The sequence below is a fragment of the Pelmatolapia mariae genome, linkage group LG4 (genome assembly GCF_036321145.2).
Source record: "Pelmatolapia mariae isolate MD_Pm_ZW linkage group LG4, Pm_UMD_F_2, whole genome shotgun sequence".
Classification (NCBI taxonomy): Eukaryota; Metazoa; Chordata; class Actinopteri; order Cichliformes; family Cichlidae; genus Pelmatolapia; species Pelmatolapia mariae.
Window position 1 is genome coordinate 19,476,527 of NC_086230.1, and position 24,862 is coordinate 19,501,388.

Genomic DNA, 24,862 nt, shown 5'->3' on the forward strand with positions numbered 1-24,862 from the left:
TTGGAAATTTGACATGGTGGCCTCCTGGGACAAAGCGGAAGGAGGAGACTTCAAACTGTGCTTCCGTAGGATAAAAAAAAAACATTTGTGGAAACCTTCATTTTTGTGGACCATTCATCAAAATTAGGCACTTTTGGACCTTTATCCACTTCTTATACACACAGATATCTCTGCAGAGACACACACAAAGAAAATGGGCTTTTTTCTAAAACTCTCACCTCCAGAAATATTACCCATCTACAAGAACTATAATAAAATGTGCATATAATAGATTATATTTTCTACAGGTAATTACAAATTAACTTTTACTAAATGAGCACATTTTGGGTCTATATGCTGCTGTGCCTTGGAAGAAGCAAATATGAATACTAACAGGAATGATGGAGAAAAATCTAAACTATAATATGAAACTGAGCCTAAATGTACAAGAAGAGAAAATATTTATGGAGTTAAAGAAAACAGAGGGCTCTCCTCTCCTCTGACTTCTTGCATTCATGAGCCCTGATGGTTTCTAGATGACAGCAGCCGTGACAATGGTCATTATGTCTGCCAGAGGCCTAGTCACTGCAGGGCCATTGTGTGTGCCCCATTCACCACACAGTCATTTACACTTTCATTGGCAGCTATTTAGTCCTCATAAAAAGCTCAACACACCAATTTGTGAGCCCTGCTCAGCCAAGGAGAAGTGTGGAATAGGCTCAGAAAGCAGTTGCTTTAAAAGTCAATTAATTGTTCCCTTCTCCTGGGAGGGGCTGAAGGGGAGGATCCCCGGGCATCAGGGGGCCTCACATCTGTCTATTCGTCTTCTTGGGCCGTGATGCACAGGCCACATGGCTCAAAAGAAACGCCCGATTCAGTCTGCTCGGAGTTGTGGCCAGCTAAGATTCTGTAATTCACTTCAAGGAAGGGTTATCCTATTATCATAAGAATCTGATTCCTGGGCAAAAAGATGTGTTAAAGAGTGAAAGAAAACAAAAATGAGCTTGAAGGGTACTTTGGCACTAAATCCTCTTCTGTGCAGCCAGATATTAAAAAAAACCAGATTACGCCGCATGTGATGAGAAAGTGGGTGGGAAGTCATTTAAGCCGTCACAAAGGCACCTTTTAAGAAGCCAAAGCATATTCTGTCTAAACAGAGGGCCTCATGAAATGTCTGTTTTATTCATTGATCGTGAGCTCATTGCACTTCTCAACACTTCATCAGACACAGTTATGAGCTGACCACAACATCTGTGCAAACTGTTTAAAAGAGTGTGTAAAAAGAAAAAACACCCATCTAGTAGGATTGTGTAAATAATGAAATGTTGATTTATCTGTTACAAAAAAACATTCTTCTGAATAACATTATTTATGTTATTTATTTTAAAATGGCGAAATGAGTACATCAGAGCGACGGAGACGTGTAGACATATTTGATTTATTTAAAGCTCAGCAATCCGGAGTCTCAGTTGTTTCTAGATTTCATCCACTCTCCAACCAAAAAAAAGAAAGGAAATAAAGTAAAATATCTACTGCAAACATCTCCAGCTGCAAGAAAAAAGACCGCTGCGCTGCAATCCTGAATCAGAAAGAAAAGAATTGCCTCGTGCAGGATCCAACAGACAGGAGTAAACACAAAACAGATGATTTCACAATGCTGTAAGTGATAAAACGTCGTATATATGTACACTCCTATTCAGTAAAACAAACTGGCAATAATAAATGGCTGTGCTTCAATCCACCCTCCTGCCTCAGTTCATAGGGCAATTGTCACAGAGAGGCAGCAAAATGAACAACAGTTAATGCAGGGAGAGGCACAAAAAGAGAGCAGCAACCCAACCCCTCCTTATTCTCCTAGGACTGAGGGCATTGATGGAAGAGAGACAAAGGCCGGCCCTCTCTGAGCTGCAGTGCAGGAGGCCCTGCTGGTTAACTCTATTCTCCTCCTCCAAATTAGTTTTTATCACCAGCATTTCAGCGGCTTTTCCCTGCTGATGCCACCTTGGTGGAACATGACAGCAAGGATCTGAAGTGCTCCAGCGCAGAGGTGGTTAGACTTCTCAGCTCAGTATTGCTAAGATGACTCGCACACACACACACACACCTCCTCAGTCTAAAGGAAAGTCGCAGGAATTCTGGCGTGCCGTTCGGGCATTGTGGTAGACAGACAGGAAGTCTTTGTATCGCGGGGCACACCCTAACCAAGCTTCCCCAAAGTGTTCCGACCCAGTGAAAAGAAACTCTCCGTCTCCGGGCTTGACGTGGCACTGCAGGAGTGTGTGGATGTGTCCACGCCAGGACTGACATGACACCAGTGGATCCAGCTGTTGCTCAAACACTCCACTGCGCTGCCAGTACACCCTCAGCGCTGATACCTCCACTGAGGACATTTGACGTCGAGAGTCATGGGTGACCTTTTTGATATAGCCTCGAACAACTGAAAAAGACAGGAAAGCAGAACCACGTGTTTACACTGCATCCAGTGGATGTTTCAGATAAAGCGGTCACTTAATTAGGTGAAAAAGCTGGCTTGACGGGGGCTACACAAAGGTTAAGTATAACAAGAATGAGGACTATTTTTGAACTGGGACATATGAAGAACTACTCTAGTAGAGTTTAGTCTCCCTTTAAAATGAACAAACAAAAGCACAGACAAAAATGTCACAACCTCACTCAGCAGATCATCAACATCTGTTTGAGTTTGTCTGCACTGCTGTTTTCCCATTATGCAGCCTAACATGAGATGGGTTTTGAAGTGTTGCAAGGTGGAGAGTGCATTCAGCTGTAATTCAATTAAATTTTGTTTATATAGAGCCAAATCACAACAACAACAGTCACATAAAGGCATTTTATATTGTAAGATAATGACCCTATAATAATAGAGAGAAACGCTCAACAATCCCGATTATATTTCAAGGAAAATCTTACTGTTGCTGAGTCATTAAGATAAATTCAATGATGCAGCTGCAAGAAAAGCCAGAGGGAACAAGAACAATAGCGAGAGGCGTGTCATCTTGTCATCTTGCTGAGTAAGATACCCACCAAAGTCGCTGCTGCAGATAGCCATGAGAAGTTCTGTGTCATTGCAGGGTCGACAGGATGCTGTGGGTGGAGAAAATCATTTCAAAAAATTAGAAATTTGCTCTTTGCTGGGCAGCTTTGTGACTATCACAGCTGAACACCTGCATCGAGTAATCTTCCGCTTGTTCTACTATGTTGTTTCTCACCTAACCCACTTCTCTCTGTCAATCACGTCCTCGCTCGGCCTGCTTAGCTCTCTTTTCTCTCCTAACCGTCATGATTCAAAGCTCTATAGCTGACAGTGACTGACAGCAAGGTATCACTTCTCCTCCCCAACACTTCACTGACCTAAAATCTGACCCACATACCGGCTCCATTCATCCCCCTTCTCGCATCACACACTGAAGAAACCATGGCTTGGCCAGAGGAATGCTGCTTCTAGCCTCTGCCCATCACACCACCTCCAGATCAAAAACCCACGCTAGTCTTGACCCCACATTTGACTCCTTTTGTATCTACCTAATTGAATGACCCCGTGCCAATGCAGGAGCCTGCAGGAGTCAAACACTCCGCCAGACTGGCAATACAGAAAAGATAAACCTGCAGCTGTCTATTATAGGCCTAGAATGACATCACCACACTGAGACCAGCCCGCACACATGGATAAATGCTAATAAACAGACAAGCACAATGATAAGGCATTTGTGGAATCTGCAAAGTATTTGCAGTCTCAATTCAGGCCCTTGGCCCGGTGCCCTCCAGCCACTATGCAGTCTGCTCAGTCCCCTCTGCTTTGTCCCTTGATGGAAACCAGACAGCTAGACTGACCAGCAGCTGCATGCTGCAGTCCACAAGGCAAGACTATAATTCATTAACCACTTTTTTTTTCAAATTGGTAATTATGAGTGGTAGGCAAGTCTCTCTCAAACATCCAAATCAGCCGTTTGAAGTCACTATAGCAGTACATACCTCTGAAACCATGAGAAAAGTTTTAGTGCCACTTTTAAATGGACACCCTTTATAAAGAGTATAACTTTTGAATATTTAAGCTACTGACTAAAGCTCATAAATTATTTGGTAACCATAAGAACAAAGTAGGAAATGTGATATGATCCAGTCAGTCAAAGCAGCTTTTCAGAACAAGACAACTTAAAAAGTCGATGGTTATAAATGAACCGTGAGGAGGGGTGAAAAGTAAATGACTCCATACATAACTGCTGTGCTTAAGCAGAGTCTTGTTATAGTTGCTTAAATACTACTGCGCTACTGTTACATTTTGGAGAGAAATATTATGATTTTTAATTCAAACCCCCACAAGAAATGAGTGTGGCCTAATTTCTGATCTATCGGCGAAAAGAACCACCTTCCTTTTAAACTTTGAGAGGAATTAATTTCACAGCTCAACTTATCTAATGGCTCACATAAAATAATTGCGGAAAACAGAAATACACAAATAAATGATAATAGTGAGATGAAATATTAATGTTAATTTCAGCTCAGTAGTAAAATTGATATCACATCAAATGTTATCTATCTATCTATATATATACACACACACATATATATATATACATATAGAACATTTTAATGTTGCATAAGATCAAAAACAATATTTATTTACTCATTTATTGCTAATACTTATATTATTAAATGCAAACGTGACTTTAAAGCAGAGCCTTTACATTAATACTGCGGGACTGACTGAAATGATTTTGCTTTAGCAAATAAGAAATATTAATACGTTCATAACGTACTCCTTTATAAATGTTGCTTTATCAGAATGGGACCTAAAGCCAAATTTTGATTTAGGTTTAATCTCCTCGAACCAAAAGATTATTACTCACTCTCCAGCCCGCTGGGGCCGAGGTTTGGCGCAGCAGCACTCCTGTTGGTGAGCAGCTCGTATTTGAAGCCCACCGTGCGTCTGTTCCGCGGTCCATCACTCTGAGGGCTGGCCTGGAGGTAGATTACGGGCTTGTGAGGTCCGTCTGCCGGGAAGCAGAACACCTGATACTCCGGCCGCCCGCTGTCCGTCACCAGCAGCTGCAGCTGCCCGGCACGCTCAATGAACATGCTGGCTCCGCCGAAGGAGGGAGACGGTTTGATGCAGATGGAGGTGTGCCGGGCGGAGGACAGATTGGGCTCGAGGACCACTCTGAGGGCCTGACCCGGGTAGACCCACCTCACCGAGCCCTTTGTACAGCGTAACCGTACCTGGAGTACAATCCTGGAATCCACGCCAGCTGCAAAACCGCTGGATTCGGAGGGAAATACCAAATCAAATACTGCCTGGCATTGCATGGATGTCATCGCTACTAATAAAAACTAAATGGTTCAATCCTGAATAAATTACTTATTACATATGTTAGATTACATATTAATCTAACAAAAAACTCAAATGGACCAGATTCCAGCTTATTTGTTTATCCCTTCTGCATTAAATTTAAAAAAGTCTGTTCATAAATTCCGACCATCAGATCCGCAGATTTAAATATGAATTATTCATTAATATCTTTTATCTACCAAGCCTGCTATTTTAATCCTCTTAACGGATTGTAAATGTTCTACAAAGCGAACGGTTTGAAAAAATATAAGTTACATCAGACAAGTATCAAAGCTTCTCCCCAATCATCACCCGAGGAGCAACAGTGCACTCAGTGTTTTCAAAAAATCGTTTAAAGAAAAAAATCCCATCTGAAATCAGAGTTCTTACCTTCCAGTCCAGTTGCACAAATCAGCTGCACAGCGAAGAGCCAGAAAACACGTCAAAATAATCAGATTTGGCAACATCTCACCCACACAAAGATAAAAACCCCCAAAGAGGCTGGTAGCAGTGCATGGCTGGAGAGTTTGTCAGTGAATAAACAGAGTGAGGGCTTTCTGCTGCTACAATTTGGGGATTGGGGGGGGGGCATCGCTCATGTGCTCTCTCTCTCTCTCTCTACACAACACTTAGCACACTCTCCCCTCTCTTTGTCAACCTCTAATTAGGAGCGATCCAGTTGTTGGGTACTGCCGGCCAGCTCTTTGTCTTTGCTCTATAAAGACACAATCGGTTTGAAGGCCCTCAGCCATCTGTTAACATCTTTGCGCTTTTCTGCACTGTAATTCATTTACTCCTGAAGTGTTCAGGGTGTATTGTTTAAGTTTTACTGGAGTTCTTAAGTTGTGTTTTGTATCTGACAGCCTGTAGTTCAATTCAAAATGTTGCTTGCTATAAAATTGCTTTCATTTTCAAAAAAATCTTACAGTTCCTGGGAGGGGAAAACGTCTGATTTCAAATCCCTGACTGCGTTAAGAGAAGCCTGATCTCTGTCTTGAAATTCTTTTAGAGGCAGGCCACCTACAAACAGAAAGAGCAGACAAAGGAGGAGGGAAAAAATGCAATGCATCCGAACTTGAGCTTCATCTAGTGGCGGGATGATGCACCGCAAGGTCTCCCCACATCTGGAAGGCAAAGTAAAGCCTGCTGCGGGCTTCTTCTGTAAAAGAGAGCGAGTGCAGGAGCAGGCTGTTCCCCTCCTGCCTCTAATTCTGCAGCTGGGTACAGAGTGGAGTGAGTCACTGAGTTGTCATCAAAGATTCATCCACTGAGGAGCTCTTCTGAATTTTTAACCTGCGGGGTCTTTGTGTTTAAGTAGGTTGGCATCCCTTTAAGGTCCCGCTGGTAGCGACATCTCGTGGACGTGTGCGGAACGTGACAGTGCGGACTGATCCGAGAGCTGGCGCTTCGTCAGCGTTTGTCGAAAACGCCCTGACAGGAGGGGATTTTGACAATGAGTAGAAAGCAGTCACAGGGACAGTCCCGTCAGATGTCGCCTCAGCTGCTGGAGAAGCCGCAAATATGGAGGAATCAAATCATACCCGACATTACAAGTGTGAAAATAGGCTTGATAGTTTTTAGTCCCTGTTTACTATACGCTTTTTTAAAATTGCGAAGTTCTTTTTCTGTTATTTTAAATACGATTATAGAAGTGTTCGCCGCACTTCCGTTTCCCATTTAGATAAGACCTTGTGTGCAGCTTCAGTTCAACATTAGAAAACGTTAAAGAGGTTAAAAACAAACAAACAAAAAAAGAAAAAAAAAGGCAAGAGTCAATTTCCAGGATCGGCTCACAGAGAGACAAAGCTAAAAAAAAAAAAAAAAATGAATGAAGGCTTTGTGTGTGAAAGCGTGACCTCTTACAGTGCAGACTGGATCCGGAGGCCCAATGAACCAAGGTGCTGCATATCATTAATAATAATAATAATAATAATATAAAAACTACATCATCCACACGATCAAGCAATCGCTTTAAATTCGTGCATTTTGTATTTTTTTTTATTTAATTTTAATGAAATGTATTCATCGCTCGTGTTCATTCGGGGCACGGGGTCACGGTGTCTGTGGTCACGTCTGCAGGCTTTATGTCCAAACCACAAATCACTCAAACTAATTACAGATGTGTGTCATTTACTGCGTTTTATTTATTTATTTTGACTAAATAAATTCAAACTGTTAACGCTAACACTCAGTGACTGACTGACAATGGCGTTTAGGCCTCTCTGTGTCCATAACGTAAACGCGGTCTCATTTACTGAGATAATTAATTACAAAAAAGAAAGAAGATGATTCAAAGATTATAACTTTGATTTTTTTTAATTTTTTTTTTATTAAATTTTATTTTTTTGGTCTTAGGTTTTAAAGCTCCACAGTTCATTTTTTACTCTCGAGTGAAACCCTTTTTCTATTTTTTTTCCCTATTGAATTAAATGTAAAAACTAATAATGAAGTCCATGATTTCTTCAGCGTGACCTCAGGCCTTCACAGTATCAAGTGAAGTTCTTGGGAATGTAAGCTCCACTGTTTAGCTGCCCTGACGAAATTTCCAATCAAAATGTTTATTTTTAAACGATAATCAGATTTTATCTGCTAACAACATTTTCCACGCCCATACAGGTCAGTGCTTACAAAAACTTTGTCAGCTTTCACATGTTTAAAGAAGCATTTTAAGATCAGCAAAATATAAAGTCACAATAAACAATTTTATGGAGACACTTCTAAATATGAATCTGTGCATTTCCTCTTTGTCAGGAATGATAAAATAGTACACATTTTATTTATAGTATTTTGGATAATAATACACTCCCACGAATTAATAAGGGAAAATTAATTACAAAAACAATTACATTAACCTCTGATCTTAATTAAAATCGCGGTGTTTTGTTGAACACAGGATGGTGCAAAGCTAAAGCTAGAAATTGGGCTGAATCGCGCACAAAACTTCATCACAATTCAACCAAAACCAACTGTCAGCCAGCGACGAATCGTATTTGGCATCGCTGTCAAAGAATGTTCCAGCTGAATGAATTTTAACCAGCAAAGACTGTGGAATAATTCCACAAAGACCGCGATCAGATAACTCTGTTTATACTTGCAGAGTTTCTGTAAACAGTGCAAAAAGAAATAGTGAGAGCGGGTGGACAGTCAAAGAGCAACAACAGCAACAACAACACTCCTTAAAGTTTGATTTTAATTTCATCAGCAGCGTATTAAATATCGGTATGTACACGTTTGAAAGTTACATAGAAAAAATATAGTATTACAGTAGGCCTGTTTGTTAGTAGCTTGTTACACAATTACCTCCTTGGCAGGTATTAGCCTCCTCTGAACTACATGAAATACTCATCTTTTATCTTTGAAGAAGCCTTTGTCCGTGCTGCTCTCTCTGACGGTGACTGTCAGGAAGTTCAAGGTGACATCGGTTACGGTCACAGTGTCCAGGTGAGCGAAACAGGGGGTCCAGGATGAGGCTGGGTGCTCGGAGGATTCGTGGATGGAATCGGTGTGTGAAGGAGTGACAGCAACTTGTTCCCGGGGCAGAGAGTACTCGTTCGCTGCAGGCCGCTTCATGCTCAAACAGTGAGTCCTGTGCCTCCCCTGCTCGCTTTTGCGCAAATCCGAAGCTAATGCGCACGGGTAAGAGAAGCCCGCGCCCCCCAAATGTCTCTGCTCGCTGTGGGATTTGGGTGTTATGGTGGTTTCCTCCTGAAACCTCTTGGTCAGCTGCATGAGGCAGTGATCTGACGTCTCCCCGTGATGATGCGGGCGTCGGCTGTGGTTAGACGTGGGCTCCTTCATGAACTTCCTACGTTTGGCGTCCGGCTCTGCTGAGCTGCTGCCGTCGTCTTTATCATAATGCATGTGCATTTTGGGTTTGCGTCCTCTCTTTTTGGGGAACTGCTGGGACTCTTGGACCGTCAGAGCAGCTGCTGGAGTTGTTCTGGGCCTTCTCTCCGACTCTGGTGGGCGAATGTGGACACTTTCCCCTCTGTTGACCGCGCTGGGCGGGAAGATTGTGGGAACCACGGTGCGCAAACCCTCCCTGGCCCTCGGTGTTATGATAGGCTCGGGGATGGGATAGGAAACCTGGATCCCTCTGGGAGCCTCTCTTCTAAATTCATACGTCTTTTCTTTGGCTTTGGCTTTGGCCTGAGGAAGCAAAAAAAGAGAAGAAATAAAACCCCAATTACATTTATGACGAAAAGTTTCCCAGAATTGAAAATCTTAAGTTTCTTGAGCAAATGTAAAGTTTTAGAGGCCTTGACCTAAAGTTTCTGTGATTTAAAGGGAATGCAAGGCTGTAAGAATGAAAATACTGTTAATATTCACATGTAAAGTCATGTAAAGTTCTTTGTCCAACATTACATGACCAGAAACCCTTGAGAAAAGAGATCTTTGGAGATCTTTTTTTAAACTTACAATTGTTTTCAAATGAAATAAAACCACAGCACAGTGGCATCAAAGTTTATAGGAGTGCACACATCACTCAAATGATTCAGCCTGTGTACACATGAAGCCACGCCTCGGAAAGACAAGCGAATTAAACGGAATACCCAGAAATAAATATATATATATATATTTTAAAAATAAAACACTCACCTTTAAAAGAAATGTCTCAGGCTTGGGTCCCCTCTTTTTCGGCCCGAACATCTCCCTTTCTCGCTCCCTGAAGAATTTTTATAAATCGTTAAAAGAGTCCGCACGACACAATAACCAATTATTTCTAATTAAGTCAATGATTAAATTGGAACATATCATTTTACTGGACTATGGGCTGAAATTTAACCAGCTTTCATCAGCTTTCACTTGTAAGCTAAATAAAAATCGAATAAAGCAAAATATATATGCATCTGTTTGGGATTTATTTATTTATTTTAAATGGGCGACATCACATCTTGCAGCTAATTAAAGTGGCTCTGCTGACACTTTCCTGTCAAGAATGGGGATGTGGGGCTCATAGATTTAAACCCAGACTAAATGTTTTATTTAAAGTGACACTTTTGAAATGCAAAATGCGCGGTGCCAACTCGTTTCTGCAGGGAGAAGGAGAGAGAGGCCTACTTGCTTCGCTGTCAAACCCTCACCTCTCTTCGAAGGCAGAGAAGAGACGTGCATCCAGAATGTTTTCCTCCGGCTCCCAAGTGCTGTACCTACGTCACAACAACCGAGAGGAGAGGTGTTTGGCGACACACAGACACACACTGAGAAACGATCATTTGTCAATGCGCAAAAACACGCGCTCCTGACACTTTTATCAAAGCAATCTCGCTTTGCTCGCTCTGCAATTACAGACTACGTAGCAGGACAGTGACGCATGGTGAACTCAGCCATTGCTAAAGCTAGTGTGGACTTCAACACATCCCAGCGGGCTGAAAGCGAGACGTGTTCAAACACCTGCCAGGTGCACACAAGCCAGCAGGCGCACGCCACACGGCACCGCCGTACACCGAGTGCGTGAAATGCATTTTATTTTTTTTTTAAAAACAAACCACACATCCACAAAGCTGAGTAACGCCACACTATGTGATGGTGCAGTTGTGCGAGCGGCCAGGATGGAGCGCTGTCCTTCACAGCTTCGGTTATTATACTCACTTCTGAGACCAGCCCTTCCATTTTACGAGATATTCCCAACGACCCTGCAAAAACAGACCCACAACAGAGTCAGGTTATCAAATGTCTACATGTCGACACTGCAAACGCACATGTTTGCGTTAGAGACGCAGAGACACAGCCTGCGGGTGGAGGAAAAAAAAAAACAGCGAATACCCGTCTGATTCGCCGTTTAATGATGGACTCGGCTGCGAAGACGCTCTCACCGACAGCCGAGAGCTCCATGGTTCACCATGCACCTCGTTTATTTCTGTGTTTTTTTTATTATTATTGGCTTCCCCTCGTCCTCTTCGGGTTGTTTAATTCCGCACATCCCATAATACGCAATCTGGGGAGGACGTCATCACGTCTTTTTCTGTTGCCAGGCGCCGCGGTCGGTAGGACGGATCGTGGCGGAGCGCATTGGCTCAGTTGTTGCTACGTGCTCCGGATTTCTGAGTGAAGGGGCGGAGTCCTGTGCTCTGGCTGCTGTACAGGAATGTCTGGCACAGTGGACTAAGCAAAGTCAGAGGCTCTCGGAGCGGGTCTACTGACCTCCAGAGAGGTCCCTGAGGGGGGGGTACAAAGAGCCCCCCCCCCCCACACGGCGAGAAGAAAACGCTGAATTTCACTAGAATAAAAAAGAAACGCAAACAAAGATGGAAGACAGTAACTCATTTTTTTAATGAAAGATTGTATACTTAAAAAACTCAAATAAAGGTGTAAAAAATCCACTAAATAGAAGTCTATAAAAAGCAGACGCATGAACTATTCAGCGCTAAAATAACAGGCTAATAATTATTATGATAATAATGACATGCAGATGCAAATGTATTAAATGAAACCGTATCAAGCTTGAACTGTTACTGTTTTAACTGACCGACAGATCAAAATTGTTTTTTAAATCACCTGTTTATTATAAAAACACAATTTAATGTAAAATGTAAGCAGTGTCGTGTTCACACGCCGAGTCTCTAAAGAAGGTTGTTCCCACTTGTTCCCATTGCTCCGTCCTTGAAACACTTTCACTGTCTGTGTCCATAATTCAGCCAGCATGGCTCAGATTACATAATTAGGATAATAGAAATATTATTTCAAAGTACGAATTTTAAAATTGTCTGCTTTTAGTGGCAATTCCGGGACCTACCCGTGTAAATCTTTATGGCAGAAGAGAAATCTCTGGCACCTAAAATGCAAGACAAAGTCGGTTTGTATTAATTTGCTATTTTAATGGCAACAGTTATGGAAACGATTGTTACAAGAAGATCTAAAGAGTAGGAAGAGCAAATTTACGCTTTAATTTTAAGTTCTGCAAATCAAAGTACGCACAAGCAGCAAAGCATCCTATCAGAGTTTATCCTGGGAAGATATGAGAGGAAACAACATGTCAGGAACTTTGAAACTTTGCGGAGAAAAAACTGTCCAAGTGAAATTTTACTGGGTACAAGACTTGATGCCAGTTAGTAAAGTTTATACAGCGCGAATCAAAATGTGCTTCACACCAGGTAAAACCAGTGAAACATCAAAAATAAAAACATCAGATCAAGAGGAAAATTGTCACCATGAGACATCATTCAAAAAACAAACAAACAAAAAAAAACCCTAATAAAAACTGTATGTATTAGGAATGCCACCAGTTTAAAAAATGACTCTTCAGCTGCTTTTTCAGCAGCAAGCGAGTTCCAAAGTGTGACGATCACGATGGCAAAGACTCTGTTACCTGATTTAGGGATGCACAGAACACCTCAACAAACTAAATTACATTTCCAGTTATTTAAAATAATGCACACAAACTCTTACATACTCTGTCTATAATAATAATAACAATAATATTAATAATAAAATAATTTTTTAAATGGCTTCATTTCTTCTTGGACAGATCAGCCATTTATTTATTCATTTATTTAATTTTAAATAATTACTTAATGAGAACATAAAATCATTTTTAGTTATTAAAGAAATTATCAGAAAAAAATGCAGAAATTGTTGACTTTATTATTATTATTATTATTATTACATTTTCTGGAATATCTTTAATATTTTTGAATGTGATTGTAACATTTATTCTGAGTATTGATTACTGGGGCAGGACTGTGCCTTCCAGTTGTATTTTCTGTGGGGCTCAGGTCTGTTCGTTAAAATAATGCATGAAAATAAAATTAGTTTAAATAATAATATTAATAATAATGCATTTGGGCTTCTCTTACATGAGTGGGTTTTTATTCTCACAGTGAATTGTTATCACAGTGAATTGTTAGGCCATCCACGCGTGTCTTTCTGCTGTCAGTCAGAAGGTTTCCAGATCTGAAATGTATTCCGTGCAGTTTATTTCACTGCAAAAACACGAGCACGGTGCTTGAAATGCGCAATTTTCGTTCCAAAATTCTGCGACTTTTTTCCTCCTAAAGTTTATCTATTAACATGACGAACAGGCAAAGCTGCACAACCTGCTCAGGCCTGCGAGAGTGTATCAGTTGAATAAATGAAGCAAGTCTCTGCACGGATTATTTGACATTAAACCTTCATGCTGATGTTGCGTTTGGCTGTGTGCGCGCTGCTGATTTGGTTTGATTGACATTTTTTGGTCCATTGGCAATTTTTTTTGTCTTTAAGACTCTGCTTCTTCCACAGATGGACTGATCATGAAATTTTAAGATGATTAAAAATATTATCTGCAGAGGTACAATCTCTCTCTATTTATGTATATGTATGTGTATTTGTGTATACATTTCGCCCCTGATCTGTGATCTTGAATTTTCGGATACATGAGCACCTCAAACAACACATCAAGTGAAACTCATGGAAACAGGAGGACAGAGGCGGACAGATGTTGAATTTAATTGAATTTATGTGAATCACTTAAACGTTTAATCTCATGTTTGGGACCTACTGAATGAAATCAACCCCCCTCTAAAAAAAAAAATCAGGAAGGAGGCACTCAGGCTGCTCTGAGGAGAGGTGCAGCACCAATTTGTCCGTCTTTATTCTCGATCGTCTGAGAGATCGTGGATGATTGGCTGATAAACTTGTGCTACTGTCTGTTTTTTCTCATCTTCTTTTTTAAAATTTCCCAGCAGTGGAGCAGACAAAGGCGGGAGCGCAGCGGACAAAAGATGCGTTGTGGCTGCCGTCGAAATATGAACCACCATTTTGATAGTCATAGCCTGTAGACCGACATTTCCTGTCGGTACTAGAGTGGCTGTACAGCCTGCACGGCTTCTGCAGAGGCAGAGAGCGGACTGGTGCGTGCTGACAGGAGGCAGCCGCACATACAGACACGTTGCTGCTTCTGCGGCTCTCCATATTTGGCTGCGAGTCGGTGAAAAGTGGGTCTGCAGGAGCCGCAATGGCGACAGCCGTACATGAATAAACAGAGCTGGCTCTGTGAGAACATTATTGGCTCTCTGGTTTCTGGGCAACTGCTGCGCACAGCTCGCTCCTCGCTGTCCTACTTACCGGGCGACATTTTCTGCTCAAGGTGGCTGCTCAGATGTTTAAAAAAAACAACAAAAAAACCCACAAGCGAGAAGATGTGAAGTCGTGTGGCTTTGACCTGCAGCCTGAATCAGACTTGAGCGCATGATTTGAATTAGAAAGCATTATCTACAACAGCCCGACAAACGCAACCGCAGCTCCATGTCTAATTTCTCACCAGAACATCTTTCAGGTTTTTTTTTTAAGGTGGGGGGCTATTTGTGTTTTAATTGCCCTTTTGAAAGGAATGAGCCCCATTACAAAAAAAAAGACGCTTAAGGAAAATTTTAAAAAGGGAGAAAATGAAGAGCCTTCGCTTCTATTTTGAATCCCTTCACATTTCTGTCGTTTCTGGGGTGTCGCAGGCCTCCAGCGGTCCACGCGCAGGGATTTAAATTAGAGAAGTGATCCCTGCTGCTCGCGCACTCCTGCGAGGCTGCACTGCTGAGATGAAACCGACACTGTGTGCAGGCTGCTGGGTACGACGATAAAGGGGGTATGTGAAACATCACACTTGGTCTATAAATATGTTCCCCTGTTAAAACATGTTTCAGTTTCCTATAGCTGCTGATGCATGACTGGCTCACAGGTTCAAAGCCACGGAAGGCCTGTAGAGAGAGCCTCGCGCATAGAGAGAGAGAGAGCGAGAGAGATTTCAAAGGCCAGGGTGGAAAAAAGCTGCATGAAATATATAAGATATAGGAAAATATCGACTAAGCTTCACCACTCTGAAAACAGAGTATGCGTTTATATGCCAGTTTCAGTCGACCGCACACCTTCCTGTGGGCCTGTTAGGATTCATCGAGCATTTGAGACTTCAGCAGGTCACCCCAGCTCCCCAAAATGGCCACAAATACATTTCCAGTTCATCCACAAATAAATGATTCCTGGATAAATAAATAGTAACTCATAATTTATTGCCCGCTTTAGCTGAAAGTCTGGTTAATTAAGTCTATATTTCAAGATTATTAAGGGGCCATTTCCAAAACGAAATCTCAGAGAAGGAGGGGGAAATGGCCTGCTTTAGAGGAGAAATGTTCGATAAAGGTTTATGGGAGAGTGTCATTTAGACCGGAGGTGAGCTCATTCTTGTAAAAATGCCAGCAGATTACCTCCTCATTATATGCGTCACCTATCGTGCCTGTAGTCTTCCACCTACGTAGGTGGAAAAAATGCATTTGTTTACCAAAGAGGTTGATTTTTTCCGCTCTGAAAATCAAGAAACTGATATAGTTGGTCTCCTGAAAACCGACTCTAAGTTGGCATTAATGTCAAGATTACAGGGCAGCTAGTTCGTCCCCCCCCAAAAAATAATAATAAAAAATAGAAGAAAGCGACGTTAAATGGTTCACTTTGCTCCGGGTGCACTTTTAATTAAACCTGGCAATAATATATTAATTATTAAAGTAATTAAAGGACTTCACATGACTCGTTCTGTAACCATAGAGCACCATTGTGGCCCTCTTTTGTAGGTCTTGTCTCATTTCCTTATATGGTTGTTTGATTTTGATCAGTCAGCTGTCACTGACAGACAATGACTTGACTAAAAAAACAACCAAAAGACACCTCACACATTTCTCCGGGCCTTTCTGTTTGTCACACCATGCAAATGTTATCCCTCTAATCAGTTTGTAATCCTCTTATGACAGAGTACATTGTTTCTCCGTACAGTTTCAGACCTGGCTCCAGGCTCCCCAGGCCTTCATAAAGTCTAGAAGAGGCCCACAGAGTTTGAAGGTGTCAAGAAAGGTCAGTGTTTAGAGATGATTCACAAAAAGTCGTGCACTCGAATATCACTCCCGCTTTGCATGCACGGCCCTTTCTGTGTGAGCGCAGACTTGTCAGTCTAAACTTTACTGTATGATGACAGTGCACAAAAACTTGCTATGTCATTGTGCCGCAGGCCACACAGACCTGTTTTACAGCAAGCTGGAAACACTATAAAGCCTCCTAGCAGACAGGTTTTTTTCAAACCTCTTATTGTTGACGTCCTTTCCTTTCTACATTGTGCTGGACGACACAATGCAAAACAGCATCAGGCCAAATACCCTCCATGAAGACTTTCTTCTTGATAAAATCTAAGAATTACATAACCTCCTTCCTTCAGCAGTGTTGTATGTTTACATTCCTGCTCTGGATCAAGCTGCTATAGAAAAATAATTCTTGGGTAAGGTTTTAATAATACAAGTGACCGGTGGCAGTTGTGCAATACAGAGGGCTCTTTGTGCGGGGTCATTAGTGATTATGCAACATGATCTGTTTTCCTATTTTTTTTTTGCTTAACAACCAAGTTAATGTTTCTAAAGTTTAACGCTTCATTCTGTCCAAGCGTGAGCCAGGAGGCTTCAGACAAACTGCAGGGTGAGATCGATGATACGCACGGCGGTTTTTACTGGAACTCTAAAGGGCAGCCGTGAAACGTTAGCTCATAAAATGAAGCCCGTTCAAAGTATAAACTGACAGCCCTCCCAGTTTGCCCCCAGCAGATATCAGTGCCACACATCAGAGGTCAAATCTCTTTCTTTATTGTGAAACATACCAGTCAGTAAGCTGCGCCAACAGCTGTAAGTCAGCCAACTCCGGGTATAACATACTTTATAACAATCATTTTGACTTTTGAAATGAGTGCAAGAAGGAATGAACAGAGTAAGGTGAAAGGAGGGGACAGGAAGAAGTAGCAAACAGACTAAAAATCATCCGAGAGGGTGAAACTCTTCAGTGGATTCACGCAGCTTCTGATGCAGCAGACATCTGGGAAATGCTTCTCGAACGACATGTTCAGTGTCAATAAATATGCACTCTTCATTTTTAACATTATAGCATTTTTAGCATTCTCACTGGCTTTAAATGTGCATAAGACAGCCGTTTAGACTCAAATGTAGGGTACATCCAACAGCTTTAACATTTGAATTCTCAGCAGCATAGTCAAAACAGCTCGCACTCATCGGATTGCATGTAACAGTATACAAAGTCAGTCTCGTAACTCACATTTAATCTCTGTAGCATACTCATTTATGACCCTGGCAGCTTTCTTTTTTCCTTGTACAACAAATAGTCCTCACTTGTACTCCTCAGATCATAGGATGAGCTTTGAAAGCAAAATGAGATGAATGTTGTAAATCAGTGTGACGTTAAGCCTTCTAACAAGACTAGCAGTGTTTTAAACTCCAGCAATATATCAGCAGTATGGTAATAAACCCCAATCTAATCAAGGGGGGTGGGGGGGTGATCTTGACGGGAAGACACGTTTGATAAATGACACCATCTTCTTCATGTGCAACCGGCCTTTAAAAGTCTACATGTTATTTATTTATTTTCCTAAAATGATTCTTAAGTGGGAGAATGTGCAATATATTAGCAGATTGTGCAGGTTGCACCGGCTGCTGACTGCTTTTGCAGCGTCCCAGTGAAAAGAAAAGGCTGGGAACATAACTTAAAAGCCGGCGTTGCAGCTGAGTGTGTCCCACTGTTGCCACTGTGTTTACACAGTTTTCAGACGCACCTGCTTTCCAAATTTGCATTTCATGGGCAATCATAATCCTTAAACCAAGCTGCAAACAAAACAAGCCATTTCAGTGTCAGGGTATTTGTCTGGGATTTAAAAAACCCCCACAAAAAACAAAGAAAAATTAAAGAGACTAGCCGTTCCTCTGGTAGTAATGACACAAGTAAACGTGTGAAAAATGTAATTAAGTGCTTTCGAATTGATCTTTGATCAGCATATACTCAACAACGTCCTCTCTAGCTTCTATCAGGACCGAAATAAGAGATACTGTTAATACAAAAGACGTATAAACCTTCATACATCTCGGGTTATAAGTTTGGTACAGGTATGAAACAACAGCAAAAGTTTCCCATCAAGCTCCGTATGACAAATTAACAGATTTTAAACCAGAAATTATTTTCTTTTCTCGGTGGAATATTTCCACCTGAATGTATTCGCTCAAATCCTCGAGGGCACTTTCTTGGCTATGACGTCACAGAGAGGAGTTACAGTATAAAACATTATAAGAAACATATTGAATTTTCATGATAAATTATAAATTTCCATATATACAAAATTCTGGTGTTTTTCTTCTTTTTTTTCTTTCTTCTTCTTCTTTTTTTTTTTTAAACATATGCACATATGAACAGGATCATCCAATTGGTCAACACTAGTCCCATTTCTAGTCCCATGTCAATAGTTTCTTAAAAAGAAACGTATTCCTTGAAGGTTACAGTGAGACTGTTTGTTGTGATGTCAGTGATGATGATATTTCCCATAAAAGGGGAGATTTTTTTAACAGGCGCTTCTTTAGATGCCTCCGTGGATATCTGCGTGTCCTCTGTCACAGGAGGTGCATCTTTGACAGCAGGCTCTGGCTCCGGCGGCGTTTCTGCTTGAGCTTGCTTCTTGGTCTTTGGGCAGCTGAGGTCCATCGGCTCCTCTTGACTACCCAAATCCTCGTACGTACATACACTGCTCTGGCGTGGGCCGTTGCAGTGGAGGTCCATAGGTTTATCCTGAGGTGGCGTGACCACAGTGCTGGGCACGCTGAAGCTCCTGGAACTCAGGTAGATTTTGGATACGCTCCTATCCTCCACGGGATCGGAGAGCTTTCTCTTGCGGTCAGCGGGAAAAGAAGGGATCCGGATCTGGTCGACAGCTGTTGGCGTTGGAATGTTGGTGTCAACAGCCCAAGAAGTCAGAGGAGAGCTAGCGGTCAGCTGTAAGGGTAAATCGTCCGGTAAATCAGCTTGACCACGAGCCACTTCGGTGTTGTATTCCTCTGCTGTGCTTGGTGAAGGTTTGGAGAAATGCCTGTCCTTTGGGGAACACTTTATAGGATGCTCCACTACAGAGAGGGAACTTCCATTACAAATCTCTTTGGGGATACCGTTCTCCAGGTGCTCCTCCAATTTGGTTGCATGTGCTGGGTTGTTTTCCGACGTCTTCATGTTTTGGGGTTTGTCTTCCCTCGATGATTCCCCGTGTTTACCCTTTGCACCGTGAACCTTGTTACTGTCCATATATTTGCTCATGACAATAACAATACGTCCATTCTTGTTTTTATTCTTGATTATCTTCATTTTGCTGCTAATAGCACTCGGCAGGGTTGCATCCTTGGGATTGGGCTTAAGGGCGTGCTCACTCTCTGCCTCTTTAACAGCCGGTTTCCTCACTTCCACGGCCAGCTCCTTGACTTTGCTCAGGCAGCCTGTGTCTTTATCACGGATCCACTTCTGCTGCAGGGCCAGAGGTAGGTTCCAGCCTGGATTTGCAGGTTTACTCGCTGCCTCCTGAACTTTAACCACCTCTTTGAGCCTAGAGGCCTGCGTGTCGTACATATTTGGGTCAGGCTCATAGTGGTGGTGCTTCTTGCTGTTTAGCTGATAGATGAACTTCTTCTTGTTGTTGGCCAGCTGGTCACAGGGGACCTCCTGGCTGCTGGGCTGGTACTGATGGTGCTTCTTGCTGTTCAGCTGGTATTGCTGAGGCTGGGAGCGCTGCTGTGCCTGAATGGGATCAGACTTCAGGTTGCCTTCTGCATCCTGAGATGTTTCTTCAAAACCAGCAGGAATGCTTGATCTTCGGGCAAACGAGGGCACCTTTAAGAAGAGATGAGACTCAATTCAGCAATTTACCCACATTTAGACAAAGCTTGCACTGTACTCCACAATACGGTAACAAAATAAAGAAAATGTGAGAAAACTGACTGAAATTCTGGGATTGTTTAAAGTAAAATTAAAGCTCTTAACCAGAGAAGGGTTAAGTAACATACCGACCTTATTATGGAATCTCCGCTTATTTGGCAACACTAAAGGGAAGTGCTTATAACAGCCAAAATGCTTGTGCAAGATTTGTTTTCAGAAGTAGTAGTTTTTCTAAACTGCTCCACCCAATTTGTCATGCATATTTTTTAAAACTGAAAACTGAACTGAGTACACTAAGATAGCATCATTAAGACATTAGTCATAACAGAATTGTGTGGTCAGGCTTGACAAAGGGGTGACTGTACCTCAGGAGGTGGAGCAGGTCATCTAATAATAGGAAGGTTGGTGGTTTGAAGTATACTGAAACCCAAGTTACTCACCAATGCTTTCACTGGACTATGAATGTGTGTGTGGAAGTACAGCAGCAAAGCGCCACATAAGAACCAGTCCATTTACAAAGCCGTTTGTTCTTTTATGGGTTGGGCATAAAAAATAATAAACTAACATTTGTTGCTGGAAGACCTAATATTAAAAATTATAAAACCTATCAGGGATCGAATAAAACTATCCAACAAGCTCTCAGCTCACCGCCACCCTCCCACCATGTTGCCCCCTCCTGCTTTGCCAGTACAGGCCGACCATGCTTACGTCAGAGACGCGGTAGCCGAATGGTGCCGATGATTTGACTATGACCTCAGGTCAGTGAAGTGCCACCTGACGTGTCACGCTCCATCTCAGATTGTCGGCCACGTGTGACTCTGGCAGGATGGTATGCCTCTTAAGGAGTGACAGTCCATAACAATCAGCTCTGAGTCGCTCAAAATATATAATCACACTTGGCTCAGGTCATGTAAGCTCAGGCCTTTAAATGCCTGAGCTGAGGAAATTAAAGCGGAATGCTACTTTGAACCATATATTTTCGTCTTGGGATAACAAATGGCAACATGAAAGAAAACATTTCCACTGGTGCTGATTCACTTGGTTCAAAAAACAATGAAAAAAAACCCCTCAGGCATAAGACCCAGTTTCAGAATGAGTGAGGAGTGAAATTCAGCTGTACCCTGCCCCCCCTCCTCCCACTTAAAAAAAAACGAGAGAAAGAAAGCAACACCGATAACAAGACAGCAGCTCTAGCACACCTGACAGTATCCCTCCTGTTTAAGCCTTTGACAGATTCAGTGGAAATGTTTCTACGGAAACCGTGTTGTGATGACTCATACAATACCTGGAGCAAAAGATGTTTTGGTTTCGGCCCACGTTTTCGATATCCCATCAGCTGCTCTTGCCTCTCTCTGTGAAAACAAAGAATAATGGCATTAAATCTCATGCAACATGCCCGCCTCCCATAAACATATAAAATACTTCATTTCCCAGACATCTTTAGAAACCTACAGGTCTGACGCTTGAATTATTCAAGGTCAGAAGTGGAATTTTGATTTAGAGGACTAATGAATGCCCGCATGTGACCCACTGCAAAGCATTATGGTCCTTATTTGCATAGCTCTCCATGGTAATCGGTCCATTCCTTATTCTCATTATACTGAAGAAATTCAATTAAGGCTACAGCAGGGAGAATCTCAAACATCCTCCCTCCTACAGCACACCCTTCCCTCTCCTTACATTCAATCTCTAATTAGGGTCATGAGGTACAAATGAAAAGGGATAAATACTACATTGTGGAGTACATCTGGGATACACCCTAATGCCAGGCCTTGTGCAAGACAACGCCTACACTTTGAAAGTGCAGGGTGAAGAGTATCAGATTAATAACAAACATCTACTGGAGCTGTTTTTATTGAGGGAGGAGATGCAGACGTGTGTTTTTGTAGTTGCACTGGCTAGACCAGGCCCGGTCTATGAAATATTGCTCCCTGATATAAACGTCTACTCATCACTTGGCTCATAAATAACAGCAGTGGGCGAAGGCCGGCTGTACACAGGCGTCACCAGGCGCGAGTAAAGCCAGCCTATTGTTGCTACAGATGTTCAAACTATCGGCGCTGCCAGAAGATTGCCACAATAAACAGTCGACGCTGTTATAATGTGTATGATTTCAAAAAGGCGACTAACGGGGTGACCCCTATTCACAGAAGATTTGGCAATTACAGACTCCCTCGTTGAATCCCATCCCCCATCCACTGGGAGCAGAGAGGAATCCACACACACACACAGCGCAGAGGCAGCACTCCATGACCATCAGCACACAGCCACACACACACACACACACAGAACCAGGCAGGCGGGCAAGCAGGCTGTGGGGGAATATGAGAGCGGTACACTGGAAACGTTGAAGAGCGCTGCGTGTCAATTAGCCTTTTCAGAAAAGCAAATTCCTTTCCCCAGCCATCATGTCTTTACCCAGTCCCATGAGCTGCCTCCTGGTCTACAGAGAGAGAAAAGATCTCAGGGGCTGCATGGGTCCAGCAACCCAGACAAGATGTAGTTGTTTATACGCTGTAGAGTTTGAATGAACTAACATCTCCACCTCTTAGGTAGACATTGACCCGTTCTTGATTGTTTTACGGGCCTCTGGGTAAACCCAGATTGATAGCAGGCTGTCAACACAAGCATCCAAGGTCCAAAATGAAGATAATTTCATAGGATGTGTCAAAACTGAATGCTGAGCAGAAGCCAGCCTAGCCTTTTGGCAAACTAATAGTGAGGAGAATCCCATCAGGCAGCAGTGTGGCCCTCCTCACATCGAAACCCACAACAAACCTGCTGTGCTCATGTCCTGAACACTAGTCACACTCTCCACAGTGCAGCTTATCCTCTGGCTCCTGACTGCACAGCAAATTAACGTGTAAAACATCATCACGCACAGATTACACTGCCTTTTAGCTGTCCTTCATGCATTTTGTGGCAAATGCAGCTTTTCCTGTTTTCTCTGTTAGATTGGCCAATGGCCATCCTTGTAGCTCTCCAGGCTAAAAATAACAACAAAAAAATCACATTATGTTAGATTTTTATAAAGAGAAAAGGGAGGTCCTCCTGCAGATCCCTTCAGTCCATTACCACGATTGAGGAATTATCACTATCATATCCCTAGAGTGTTTACCCCACGGAGAAAAGGGGGTGGGGGGTTAGCGCTAGAGTTACTAGCGCGCCCCTCCTCCCATGCCCTTATATGGCCATGGCTGCACTGGAGGCTGAGCGGCCTCGTCCGAAGTCCACGTCTCTCTCACCTGTGTTGAAACGCGACGAGGAGGCGCGGGTCAAGGATGTTTTCCTCTGGCTCCCATGTGTTGTATCTGCAGAGAGGAGCAAACAACTGTCAGAAAGCTGGCACGTGCAGCCTGGCTTTTCCACCCCCAACTGACAGGCGCACAGGCCTTTGCCTATGACACACACACACTCCCACATCTTCACAACTAATGTGCAGTTAGAAAGGAAAGATGTATCCAGATCTCCAGTGTAATGTAAAAACAAATGATTCCTGCTTTGTTTTGTTTTTTTCTTTTACTGTTATTAAATCAAGATGATCGAATCTGTAAGGAACCCCGCTAAGTCGCAGTGCCCGCTGCAGGTTACCAGTCATGGGGACATCCACTGGCAGAGGGGGAAAAATGTCAAATAGAAAGCGTCTGTGTGAGCTCTCCAAACGCTTCTCCAGCACCAACATGCAGTCGGCCATTTTAGCACTCCTGTCTCGTAAAATTCGCTGGCAGAGCAGAAATAATTAAAACGGGATTACATGGCTGTGCCTAGCCCCCCCTTCCCTCGCATAAATTAGTGAAGGCATCCGCGGATACACTGAAACGCATACCGACCGCGCTCTTCCAGCTTCTACACACACTCACGCGCGCGCGTACAAGTCACTGTGCACGCTCGCCCTTCATGGTTTGCGTTTTTTTAAGTAACAACACTTGATCTTGTGACATAATATTGAAATGCATCGTTTCGATGCAGAATCGCTGGACATGCATTAGAAAGCGTGCAGTAAGACTTACTTGGGAGACCAGCCTCGCCACTTGACCAGGTACTCTATCTTGCCCTGTGATGGTGGAGAAGGAGAACATTTTTTTAAACCCGACATTTTCATCGTCCGCGCTTTTTTTTAACCCCCATTTCTTTCCCACAAAGACGCTTCGTGTCTCTTTACCTTTCGTATGCGCTTCTTTTCGATGCCCTCCACCGCAAAGACGTGTTCTCCAGCGGCAGGGAGCTCCATTCTCGGCTCAATCTTATCGAAAGCGGACGGGGAGTAGGTGTACTGCTGGCTACGCACCGTCGATGTGCCGTCCGCTCGGTGCGTGCTGTGCGCGCTTGGTAGTTTTCCAGTTGTATCCGAATTCAACTGTATCCCCCCCACCCCACCGCTCTCCCTCTCTCTCCTTTGCACACTCCACGGTCTTGGTACTGAGCGTACAGATATTCACAGTAGTGCGGCTGCGATCAGCTCTGTTCGTGCAATAGCTTCAGCTCGCCGTGTGACGTCAGGAGGGGAGGGGGGCAGTGTGGATTGGGGGACCTTGCAGAAAGGTTGGGGGTTTTTTTTTATCCCGAGCGTACCGGACGGCGGGACGAATGTTTGGGAATTCAAATCAATCCCAACTTTATCGTCACGAGCACGAAACCCGCCCCTGCAATGGTGCTAATGTAATGCTTTGCTGTCAAACGTAAAAGTGGAGAAGCTCGTGGAACACTCCAGAAGCCACTAAAATCACTTTGAATGTCTTTTATTCAAGTACACGTCACGCACAGGTGTAGGTAAAAGGCAGACTCGTTTGCATCAGCCATGCTGCTATTAAAATGAGCGCGATACTCCAGCAGAAATTAAGT

The 24,862-nt window shown here is 42.9% G+C and overlaps 2 protein-coding genes across 2 annotated transcripts; both read right to left on the reverse strand.

The window, feature by feature from the left end:
* Positions 1-1,432: 1,432 nt before the first annotated feature.
* LOC134626185 (meteorin-like protein) lies at positions 1,433-6,978 on the reverse strand. Its single transcript, XM_063471764.1, has 4 exons — positions 5,714-6,978; positions 4,845-5,254; positions 3,022-3,081; positions 1,433-2,416 (listed from the first exon to the last, which is right to left on the reverse strand). The coding sequence occupies exons 1-4, from the start codon at positions 5,788-5,790 to the stop codon at positions 2,088-2,090; spliced, it is 876 nt and encodes a 291-aa protein (XP_063327834.1). The 5' UTR covers positions 5,791-6,978; the 3' UTR covers positions 1,433-2,087.
* Positions 6,979-8,202: 1,224 nt separating this feature from the next.
* LOC134626735 (E3 SUMO-protein ligase CBX4-like) lies at positions 8,203-24,493 on the reverse strand. The gene is made up of 11 exons (XM_063472673.1): positions 24,183-24,493; positions 24,031-24,074; positions 23,266-23,331; positions 21,306-21,372; positions 18,580-19,975; positions 14,000-14,244; positions 11,090-11,161; positions 10,916-10,959; positions 10,408-10,473; positions 9,923-9,989; positions 8,203-9,472 (listed from the first exon to the last, which is right to left on the reverse strand). The coding sequence occupies exons 1-11, from the start codon at positions 24,249-24,251 to the stop codon at positions 8,666-8,668; spliced, it is 2,943 nt and encodes a 980-aa protein (XP_063328743.1). The 5' UTR covers positions 24,252-24,493; the 3' UTR covers positions 8,203-8,665.
* Between the last annotated feature and the right edge of the window lie 369 nt (positions 24,494-24,862).